The 12671-nt window shown below is 33.1% G+C and overlaps 1 protein-coding gene across 6 annotated transcripts in view; it reads left to right on the top strand.

Annotated features, from left to right (window-relative positions):
* Positions 1 to 12671, top strand: part of tai (basic helix-loop-helix family member taiman) — a 265687-nt gene that overhangs the window by 205508 nt on the left and 47508 nt on the right. For 5 of the 6 annotated variants that reach the window (XM_072532815.1, XM_072532816.1, XM_072532818.1 and 2 more), the window contains 7 exons: positions 1962 to 2210; positions 5698 to 5927; positions 9472 to 9676; positions 9760 to 9957; positions 10054 to 10308; positions 10416 to 10781; positions 11309 to 11489. In XM_072532815.1, the coding sequence (XP_072388916.1) occupies positions 1962 to 2210; positions 5698 to 5927; positions 9472 to 9676; positions 9760 to 9957; positions 10054 to 10308; positions 10416 to 10781; positions 11309 to 11489 (1684 nt within the window). Of the gene's footprint in view, positions 1 to 1961; positions 2211 to 5697; positions 5928 to 9471; positions 9677 to 9759; positions 9958 to 10053; positions 10309 to 10415; positions 10782 to 11308; positions 11490 to 11929; positions 12279 to 12671 lie in introns of those variants that run through there. The other variant, XM_072532820.1, reaches the window with a different exon arrangement.

Genomic DNA, 12671 nt, shown 5'->3' on the forward strand with positions numbered 1-12671 from the left:
GTTTCTTCCAACCATTCTCGAACAATTCTACTCGTATGCCCCGCGCAATTGTCATGTTGAAACATGAAGTTATTATTGGGGAATCACTGGATCTCCGATGATAACATTATATTCTCAATAATTCAAGAATATGTTTGTATTTTTCTACTATATGAGAACTGAACTGACGACAGACTGAATAGACTGGACTGACGACATAAAAAGGATTTGTACCAACTGGATTGCAGCAGCGCGAGATAGATCTGAATGGAGGTTTTTCGAGGAGGCCTATGTTCAGCAGTGGACGACTATGGGCTAATGATGATGATGATATGAGAACAAACGCCCGAACCTTCAACACTTATCCATCCCCATACGTTGACCGAAAATCCTCCACTATTTCTTAAATGATGAGTATGCTCTTTCTCATTCCTTGAGCCCTTGTCAGAGCGTGGTGACACTAAATATTGTTCGCTTGCTGTCTCCATTGGCTGCGATCCTGTGCCAAATGGACGGCTTGATGCAGGGACTTTCCCACCAGAGTCTTCATTTGGTCTGCCCATCGTGTTGGAGATATTCCTCTTGGTCTTCTGCCTTCTACATTTCCTTCTACTACCAAATTATGAGTATACCGTTTAGCAAACCTATAATCTCTCGGCCTATAAACTCTTATTCGATCATTGCTATATGATCGAAACACTTTTTCATCGGAAAATGCAACGTTAGACCAAAGGTTTATGAATTCGTTACAAAATGCAGTTTATAAATAACTCGTTTTGAAAAAAGTCAATCAGTTTGGCCTGTGTTAAACGTCTTCGATTTTTTTCAATGTTTTGACTTATTTTGCGCAAGTTCAAACTGTCGACAAGGTTTGAAGGTTCTCGTTACTCAAAATAGAACATTGGCAGCTTCTTCAGCCTCTTGGTTAGTTAATCTTTTGATTGATACCGTCCCATCATGTTCTTCGTTTTGACTCTTATTTGCGGATGAATCATGTTGTGACGTACCGGGCTGATTCAAAACTTAGATCGACAATATCGTCGTTGTTGAGCAGCTGATGACCTGGCTCATTTTTGTCACACTGTGTACACATTTACACTTTCAGCAAGTGACAGCAAGTTCAGCTGTCATAGTTTCTCTATCGTCATATTCACTGCTGCTTTCATCTTCTAGCGTAATTAATTTGTAAAAAGCTCTTTTGAAAGTTTTCTCTTTCACTCCACTCCATGCATTTGCAACTAAACAAATTGCTTCTTTGTTGGTGAACGATTTCCAAAACTTCATCAGATCAACTTCATCCAACAAAACAGAAAGTAGAAGATTTCTAGGTGTTCGGAACGACATGGGGAATCTAAGATTACATTCCACGACATATCGGTTCATCTAGGCAAGAACCTATCGTGAACTGGTTTCTTAGTTTCAAAAAATACGAGTAAATAAAGATATAGAAAACAGAAAAATTTGATTTCACTTCTACAATTCGCTTATACGTATTTCGTTCCAGCAGGACTCATCAGAACGACTGGGCTTCTACCCAGTTGTAGAATATGACATTATGGGTATATCTTATTTAGATACTTAATTAATTTAATTACTTCTTTTATCTGTCTGGCGAAAAAACAATACACATCATATTTTTTTAAGAAAAAAAAATCTCAGAACTATTTTTTTAATAAAGGACATCTAGAAATATATTCCTAAACGATAGACAGGAATACCTAGTGATAACGATAAATGGTAGAATAAAGGGATGATAGTAAGAATTAATGTAATTTTTCGTCGCGTTTTGTCGAATGCACTGTAGATAAATACATGTATTCAAACAAATATACTAAAACCTTCGTTATAATATTATAATCATCGTCAAATAGTATATTTTTAATAGGGCATTAAATATTTTTCAGAGCTTATTTAATAAATTATTAATGTTTTTATCTTACCATTGTAGTGCAGCTGTATGACTTGTTTATTTATATTTTCAGTTACTCAACGATAAAAACGACGATGACGATCTAGAAAGAGCTGGCATGAAAAATAAAAGTGAATTGCTTCAACAACTGTTGAAACCAGAAAGAGATGCCGACGACGACAAGAAGAAGGAAGTTCAGTGTAATGATGATACATTGATGAGAAGCTTGGGATTTCCTTCATCTCCTACTGATAGAACTAGAAAACGTTCCATTGACGATAAAGATACTATTCCCGCCAAACGAACTTCAGACGGTTCTCAGGTATAAATAATTTTTTTAACTAAGTTTTCCTTACTGGTTATTAAAAATCTTTTAGGTTTATCTGTATTTTTTATATTTACGTCATAATTGGGTGGCTGTATTGTGTATTTAGTATTTCTTTGAAGCTGAAAAAATTCAGGTAGGTCATTAAAAAAATCCTTAACACATAAAAACCTTCATGAATAGAGTTATTTTAGAAGCTTTTGGATCAGACAACAACCGATACACTGACCAATATATCAAACTAAGTGAAAAGACACTGAAATGTATAAAATAAAACAAAGAACGTCCAATAAAATATCTTAACACAAAAAAATTCGAGAAGGAGGTCCACAAGAATAAAAAAAGAAAAGTAAACAGAACAGTAACTGTTTTATCAGCCATCTCAGTACGATTGGGTCAAGAAATTACCGAATGGAGACACATAGGAAGAAGAAAAATAGTAAGAGTAAGACCTTGAAGATCGTTTGGGGATGGAGATTACGAGGCAATAAAAGGAAAGAACACATCTGCAAGATATATATTGGAAGATATATATTGTAGCTGGAAAGAATGGTTAATAGAAAAAATGCTATGAAAACTGAAAATTCTTTGTAGGTGTAGTATTTCGTTGTTTTTGATTCTGCAAGCTGTAATTGGTTTGTTTTAAATGTCAACTAAGAGATATTTGTAATATTTACTTTGTATATTTGGATCTTCGATGATCTCGACAGCATATTTGACGTATTAATGCCCGTATTTCGCTGTTAATGTCGTTGTCGTGAGTTATAGTGGCACCTAGATACTGGAATTCTTTCGAAACTGTATACTGTATATGTCTATCGTGTAGTACTATTTTGCAGTAGTTTTAAAAGTAACATAATTTGAAAAGACTTGTATGTAAGACTTTTTGATTAACTTCGAATTGTACAAATTCTCGTATTTTAAATCGTTAGAATGGTTGAAGTTTTTTAAATGCTTAGGTAGTTAATGCATTATAACCTTTTTATAGCGATAAAACATAATTTGGAGCAGATTTTCGAATATTTCTCCCTGTTATTCTCTTCTTGATGTGCCTATCCGTTACGAATGTTGGCGATCATCATGGCAATCTTTATCTTATCTGCAGCAGCGCGGAAAAGCTGCACAGATGTTGTATTGAACCAGATTCTAAGGTTCTTTAACCAAGATGTTCTTCTTCTTCCTGGACCTCGTTTTCCAAATATTTTTCCTTGCAGGATGGCATGAAGGAGAGCATATCTGGATTCATTTCGCATAATATGTCCGAAGAACTGTAACTTTCCGAGATTTGATGGTGGTCAGTACCTCTCGGTTCTTATTCATTCTTCTGAGGACCTCCTCATTTGTGACTCGGTCAGTCCACAGGATCTTAAGCGTTCTCCGATATAGCCACATTTCAGATGCCTCCAGTTTTTTGCACATATCGTCTTTCAAGGTCCACGATTCAACACTATAGAAAAGGACAGAGAAGACGTAGCATCGCAGCATTCTTACTTTTGTATCAAGAGAGAGGTTGTGACTCTTGAAGAAGGCCCCATCTGATCGAAGCTAGCTTTTCCGATGCGTGCTCTAATCTCCTGGTTGTTGGTCCATTCTTTATTTATTATGGTGCTGAGGTAGTTGTAGTGCGTCACTCTTTCTACAGGGGATTGGTTTACGTAGAGTTGACCTTCTGTTATCCTTTTCTTGCTTATTATCATAAGCTTTGTCTTCTTAACGTTTATATTGAGTCCATATTGTTGACTGCAATACATGATTTTGTTCATAAGAACTTGTAGATCTTCTAAGTTGTCCGCAAATACTATGGTGTCATCTACATATCTGATGTTGTTTAGCCCGTAACCATTTAGTTACTAATCCCTGTTCTACTCATCCGCTAATGATTAGTGCACTAGGTTGGAGTAAGATATATTTATATCAATGCCAAACCAAAGTGCCATATAAAATATCCTTTATTTGCAACCCATCCTTACGAACTACTAAGGGTGTTACTAAAAAGGATGTACAATGTTCAAATTTATATACCTAAATACTTTCTTTTTTATTTACTTAAAAAGTTGAAAGAATTGAAAAATTAACGAAAATGATCTCACATCTGCTTTCTTATACATTACACAACGTTTGAACGGAGGTTTTGACAATTTGTTGCTTTGATATTCCCCTGCGTTTGTACTTAGATATTATTTTGTAACGATGAATGTCTTGGTCAGTGGATAAAAAATTAAAACACATGTTTGTCAAATTTAAAGAAACAGATAGAAGCTGGATGCTTCCGGAGGATGATATTCTCCTCGTTAGATCTGAGTAAGATATCCGCCTTCGGCTGCATTTCAATAATTATTGTGGTTTTTATCCGTTTAACTAGGGTTTTATCATTACAAGACAGCAGCATCAGTCTTCATCAATTTTATTTATTGTTTCTTTTGTTTCTCATGCATTATGGCAACGTTCACTGAATAACATTCTTTGCCATTGTTAAAACAGAAATTCCCAATTTTCATGCGCATGCGCCCAAACTTAGTTGTCAGGTGTCAAGGTTTGGGTTTGATTAGTATTTTTCAGTTGCTGTACGAATACGTTTGCGCAATATCAAATATATCAGTATTACACTGTGATAACTTGTTGAGTGAATTTTAATTGTTTGTTAAGTTATTTTTTGCTGGTATTTATATCAAATCGTTAACGAGTCGTTCTAATTTAGAGGTGACATACAAATAATTTTACTAATGTTAACTATAAATGGTAGAGTATAAATTCGCTGACCTTTATATACTTTGTATTTTCTATATTCCTCTATAATGTTTTTTCGTTTTACGGCAAATGTAATATTTATGTTCTATTTTTTGATACACGATACACCGCTACCACAACTTTCGTTTAGATAACGTATTACTTTTCATACATTTTTCCGTGATTTCTGCAGTATTTATTTTAAATTTTTCTATCGTTATTATCAGATCCTTCCTTTGAAATTAGATTAAATGTTTTTCCTTCTTTACTAATCTTCTCGTTTATTTTTTGTTGAATTTTGTCAATATATTTTTTTTTCATATTATCCCCATATTATCGCATTTTGTGTTACTCTGAACTCCTTTTACAAATACACATTTATCCATATTATCCCCATATTATCGCATTCTGTTACTCTGAATTCTTTTTATAAATACACATTTATCCATATTATCGCATTCTGTAACTCTGAACTCATTTTACAAATAGGTACACATTTTATAAAACTAAACCATTTCAACAACTTTTTTCCACCATTCTTTAATTAGTTTATATGGATATATTTAACTTTGAATTCAAAATTTACTGACATCCGATTTGTTCCTTCTAATTTTTTGACGTAATTTGTCTCGTTGATTACTTTTAAACATTCTCGAATAATTAAGATGCCATCATTGTTTTTAGTATACTACATATCTTAAATTACTTCATTTCTCACTATATTCAAAATGTATTAACGCGTTTTCGATTATTACAGGTATCTTCTTCAGGAACATCAACGGGTACTTCCTTGCGAGAGAAAAATAAAATGTTGGCTTCTCTCTTAGACAAAAACTTTTCAAACCACCAGCCAATACCACCAATTCCTGCCAGCGTGATCTCTGCCACTCCTCAAGAAAAACTGCCGAGGATCTCTGACCCCAACAAATCTATACAAATGGTTATGGGCCAAAACACAATGAACAATTCTAGATTGGGCGTTAACAGGTAAGACTTTTAAGATGTTAAATTACATAAATGTTAGTGAATAAGGACAATGCCGAGGATTTTTTTTTCATATATATATATATATATATATATATATATATATATATATATATATATATATATATATATATATATATATATATATATAATTATTAAGGTTTGATTTTGATGAGTATTCTATTTTTTTTTAGTCTAGTTTTTGTTTTAGGCAACTTTCTATTATATATATATATATATATATATATATATATATATATATATATATATATATATATATATATATATATAAGGTTCTTGAACTCCTAAGTGGAGCATAGAGCTTCAGTGAAAACGCGCCATCGGGTTCTATTTTGCGCTAAGGCCTTCACCTCATTCCAAGACTTTCCTTGGCCTCTTATCTCGTCCATGATGGATCTTCTCCAAGTTTGTCTGGGCGACCTCTTTTTCTTTTCCCTTGGGGATTCCACTCTAGGGCAGTCTTTGCGATACTGCAACTATTTTTTCGGAGTGTGTGACCGATCCAACCCCACTTTCTGGACTTAATTTCATTTTGTACCCTCTTTTGTTCGGTCAGGTGTAGCAGATCGTCGTTTCTGATGGTGTTAGGCCAGAATATACGAACAATTCTTCGTAGACATTTGTTAACAAAGACCTGCAGTTTGTCTGTGAGGGTGTTTGTCACTTTCCAGGTTTCACATCCGTAGAGTAGAACAGACATGACATTTGATCGGAATATTCGGATCTTTGTCCTTGTAGTATACTCGCCAGATTTCCAAACAGGGTTGAGCGTGCTGAAAGCTTGTTGGGCTTTTCGTATCCTCATACGAATATCGTCTTCTGTACCTCCGTTTTCTGTTATGACACTTCCAAGATACGTAAAGTTTTCCACATTTTCAATCTGCATATTGTCGATAGTAAATAGCGTGTTGTTCCTTGCATTTATTCTCATGGACTTGGTTTTACTAATATTGATTTTCAAACCTATTTTATTGGCTTCAGTGGAAAGTGTTTCCAATTGGTAACTTCCAACTTCCAACTTTCTATTATTAGTGTCTATATTCTGTTATTACTTTTATGTGGTTTTTATCTCATGTTAATGAAGATCTGTTATGATTTCACACAAAATGTCAATGTCCTTAGCATCTTCATTCCTCATATCGCTAAATTTTATTCCATACAATGCATGTCATATTTTAAAAAATATCTATTATTTTGCAACGACCTTACGGTCCTTACAGTTTATTTGGTATTTAGAATGAGTAATAAATCATTCTCAAGTGATAATTAATAGGCGTACAAATTATTATATTGATTTTGTATGACTAGTATAATATGTATATTTGCAGAACTAAATGATAAATTGGCTATTTTAATTACGACATTTTGACTTTAAATTTTTGGTACAGTGAACCAGGATATTCCTGAAATAAGAGGAGGTAGACAAAATAAGAGATTTCCACAATACAAACAAGAAGTTGTTTAGCTATCGTACACCCGGGGCATTTGTATCAAGACTAAATCGAACTTTCTCATAGCAAAAGTATGAGAAAGCTGCCTTACTTTGTTAAATGACTGTAGGACCCTGATAGGGTCATTGAGACAGTCCCATTTGCACAATCTAGTACAGAAAAACGACTTATTATCCATACTTATATCTAGTGCAGATGGATTTTTAAATGTTTTAGTAACATTTCAACCTAGTGATACCACAAATAGATGAATAATGACGCTTTTGATGAACACTTTAAGCAAATGATTGAGTTAACTACAACTGATCCAGTAATTGTTTTGGACGGTCCTCTGTACCATTCCAAAATATCTGAAAAGTTACATACAACTGCTTGAAAAAATAGAACAAGTAATTCAGTGGTTTTCAGAGAAAAAATTGGCAATTGTGAATGTAAACAAATATCTGTTTGTGCTATTGAATAAATGTCAAATAAATGGAATATTCTGGTACTTCGACTTCCTATCTACCACTGTGATCTAAACATTATTGAACTTACACATAATTGAAGTTTATAATGCTCATTCAATACCAAATAAAGTAGTTTTCTCAATTTTCTATTTGAGGCCTATAGGGTATAATTTGCCATTCATGTTTATATTATTTCTAATTATTTACTCTGGTTTAATTACTAAAATATCTTGTTGATTGACAGATCTCAATACCTATATTCAACATAATAGTTAGTTCATTCACCATATATTTTCCATTGATTATTATAGAATCCTTAGTTGATCCAGTAGTTTTTTAAAAGTTAGCCTATTTGAAACTTGTATACTTATGTATTAAATTGTTGGTAATTAATTTTGGCAAGTTATATCTTTGGTTATGAAAACCTATTAAAAATCGTTTAAATTCTAATGATTTAATGTAAATACCTTGTACAACAGAATGTATATTAGCATCATTTTAGCAACGTGACTAATACTGCACACTGGTATTTATATAGATTTTCATTTTAAATTTAAAAATTTCCAGAAATTTTCATTGACACATTTGCATCATAGCTTTGTAAAATCATAAAATGGTTTAAATTCAAATTAAAAAAAAGCTTATGTAGAAAATGTGAATTTTTAGCTTAACTCATATATAGACAATGCAAATAAACTAGTTTTTAAGAATACCATAGATAACTGTTAATTGATTAATTAATATACTCCGTATGGTAACTAGATGACTGAGTACTTCTTATTGGTAGGTGGTTATTTACACTAATTTTATTTTAGCACACTTGATTTTTATACAGTTTATTGGTAACGTAATTAGTTATCAAATCCAAAACAAACCCAAACTATACCTAGCAATAATAATAGTAATGTCAGTAGTAAAAAGATCAAAGTTGTATCAATAATAAGACCCATACAAAAGATATCTCCAATATATATCACAACTTAATAAATTGAGTTGTTGATAAATGTACCATTGGCAGATATTTTAAATGCGACCCTTGAATCAGTCGTAGTTTCAAGTGTCTGCTGTGTGTATTTATGGCAAAATATCACTTTTGCATTCCATCGCAAACTAGCAAAAGTGAAGACATACATATAAATTGTATTAAGTAATTTTTATATAATTAAAGAGATTATTGAAAATAACAAAGGTCTCTTTTAATTTTCATTTTTCATGCTTTTTCAGTTAATTTAATAGACGACTTGGATTTGTTAGAACCATGGTTTTTTATTATATATTAGGTAGTTATTTATATAAAATTATATGGAATAATTTAATTTATTATATTGTATATACTCTTAATCGTATTCATCATCATAAGTGACTCGACAATCCTTTGTGGATCTTGGCCTGCTCACAAAGAAATCGCCACTCCTGTCGATTCCTGGCAACTTCCCTCCATCTTTTAACCCTTAGAATCTGTAGGTCTTCTTCCACATCATTAATCCCATCTCCTTCGTGGTCGTCTTCTGCTTCTTGTGCCTTCTGGTTTTGAAAATAACCACCTTAATTGGATCTACTTTTTTATGGACATATATAAATATATGTAGTATACACAAGAGTATTTATATAATTTTTTTTTCTCAGGTTGCCTGGACGTCAACAAACCACAAACTACCTCAGTAACGTTCTGTCCAGTAATAATAATGTACAACGCAATGATAACCGCCAGATGAATCAGGTTAATTCAAGCTGTTTTGCTTCACCTGCTACTTCTACCACCGACAACTCCATCTGGGATACCAATATGCAACCTTCCAACGATCCTTTGCTTTCTGAACTTCTTGATCAGGTTTGTACATCTGTGTAATATTGACATTAAATTTTTCGAATTGTTTGTTTGCGCAGTATAATAAGGTTTTTATTTATTTTTAGGTCATAGAATTTGTGCCAGATGAAATTATGCAACTTCTTGATGGTGGGGATGGTCAACAAAGTAACAACTTCGCAATGAGCGAAGCTGTGGCCATTAACAACATACAGAAATCATTAATGCAATGTGAGACTGTTGTCAAAAGTCCAGGTTCACTCATTTCCTTATCAGGAAATCCTCCTGCTTATTCATCTGCTAATGTAAGCCACACAACAAATATTTATTATATATTATCCAAAAAATATATTCCTCTTTGTATGTTTTAGATATCTCTAATGTGTTTTATTTTTTTGTAGTTGTCAAACCAAAACAATTCTGTGTTTCCGCCTCCTCCAAATTATTCTCAGGCGAAATTTACAAGAATGCCGATTCGTGGCGCTAATGTAGGCAACCAGCAATTTTCTGGAACTATTAGTGCCCAGAACCTTTTACAGAGAAAACAACTTTTGCTTCACCAACAACAAGAACAGAAGCGCCGTTTGTTGTTGCAACAAAAGCAACAACATCTGTTAATACCGTCCAATGCTGCTGCCAATGAGATCTCTAATAACGTAAGTTTAATTCCTTTGGAAAAATGTTTGCAACAGCGTTGATTTATATTGATACATTTCTTGTTTGTTAAGAATTTAATATGAACCATTTAATAATTTATTTACAGATTAACTCAATTCAGAGCATTGACAGTTTGTTGAATAATTCTGTGGCTCCCAATGTATCTTTGCAACGCTCATCCAGCGTACCTTCAGAATCCCAACTGTCTCCTCCATATGGACAGACATCGAGAGTTGCTAACCAACAACCCTATTCACCCCACTCTCAACAAATGGGTTCGCCAGCCTTTCCTCAAACTACCTCTGTGGGTAATTACCAGAATTCTGCAGCCATGTCTCCACAGTCACAGTTCAATTCGCAATTGTCACCAAGACAGGCTTACCCGCAAGCAAATACACAGAATGCCAACTGGCAACAAGCACAGTCCAGGATGACTGTTCAGCAAAATCCAATGCTTGGTGCTCAGCTCACAGTAAGTAGACATTTTAGTCGTTTGTTTTTTAAATACATAAAGCTGGTTTCGGTTTTCTTTCAATCTAATTTCTAATGTGCTTTGAATGATATTCAATAAACAAAACCTACCAATAATATATATTATTGTCACTGGGTCTATAGTGAAATTCACAATGAGAGTGCAATACAGCTAAGATGGGAATGAGCATTTGCCGGATTTCACACATGTGCTTGACAGCACAAACAGGTCCAAGTAGTGGTCACATACAGAATCGTACAAAGATTTTTACGGCGGGGTCTATTACTAGTAAAACTACCTTTTTTAATTTTAATTTAAAATGAAAATGAGCCTGAATTATCATTCAAAGCCTAGATCTTTTAAACTGAAGAATAGATGTAGGGTCTATACAAAAGATTTTTCATGTCACAGTGTGGAAAGGTGTAGGAAGCCAAATGACCCGCTTGAAATCTATATTCTAATCTATATATGACACGCGTCTTTCATTTTCGTTATATTACGTGTACATTTTCTATTTCCATTTTTAGAGACCACCTCAGCAAACACAGAGATCTATCAACAGTCCAGGATCAGTAAGTGCTAGGCATTCTCCATATCCAACTAACGATCAGTTTCCTCCACCTAATTCGCCCAATTCGGCCTTCAATAATCAGTACCTGAGACTCCAACGGGCAAATAGCGTGCCATCAGCTACTACACAATTGCCTGGTAAGTTGTTTCACGATAAATTTTTTTGTACCATAGACGTCCAAGAAACTAATAGATTGCTAGTAGTGTAATATTTTGGAACAAAATTCTATAATAAAGACAAAGAGACAAGTTGAAAGTTTTCTAAAGAAATAATTTCTTAGTTGTTTGAAGATTATATTTTGGTTATAATTTTTTTAATATTGTCACTTAACCAAAGAAAAAACTATCCTTATACCTAATTTTTAAAATATTTTTGTCAAAGGTTTATTTTTTATACAAGGTGTTACTATCACTGATGGAAAGAATGAAACTTCAAACATAATTAAATATTAGACATAATCCTCTTGTTGATTACTAATGTTTGGTTATTAGTACCAATTTAGAAACTGAAAACCAATTGAGAAAACTAATATATGATTTTATTATCGCCAAATATAATAGAAGGAAATTTTTTACAGCATACAAATATGGTAACAATCCCATCTATTCTACTGGAAGCAATGTCAGCTATAACCTCAACTCTGATCATTATTCTTCTGTTTATAACAGATATAATCTCAACTTTGATAGTTATAGCCCTGGCTGTGATATTTATAACACGACCTGTAACAGTTTTGTACCTGGACATTATGAATAAACAATGTTCTACCTTCCAACCAAAGATATGATTCAACGAACAGCCATGGTGATGTTTTGGCAAGTTGTTAGAATGCAATTAACAGTGATTTTTAAAAAGTATAATAAATCATTTTAAGCATAAATTCTATTTTATCATTTAATTGTGCAATAAATATGTTTTTCGAAAAAGTTTTTCTTTTAACCACAGAATATAACCTCTTTCGATAAGATAACACATCACTCGCCTTCCATCTACCATTTCGTTTGTGTTGTCCTAATTCTACTGCACACGACTATGTCCTTATTCCGCTTTTAATTTTAATCCTTGTTTCTTTAAGTGCCTGTTGCCAGTACCAGCATTTGCTCTATTTCTAAAAACCAAACAGTGTTTTAATTTTTCGAACTTTAATTTTTCATTTGTTTTTGACATTTCGATTTCTATTGCGGAGATCGTTTTCAAAAGACTTAATACAAATTAAGAAATTATTTGATCTCTAGTAGGTGTTTACTACTTGTCGCTTTATAGCAGCCAATTTGATAGATTGATGTCAAATTCTGATTTGTGTGTGCTTGTAAGTTGTT

The sequence above is a fragment of the Diabrotica undecimpunctata genome, chromosome 5, assembly GCF_040954645.1.
Source record: "Diabrotica undecimpunctata isolate CICGRU chromosome 5, icDiaUnde3, whole genome shotgun sequence".
Lineage (NCBI taxonomy): Eukaryota > Metazoa > Arthropoda > Insecta > Coleoptera > Chrysomelidae > Diabrotica > Diabrotica undecimpunctata.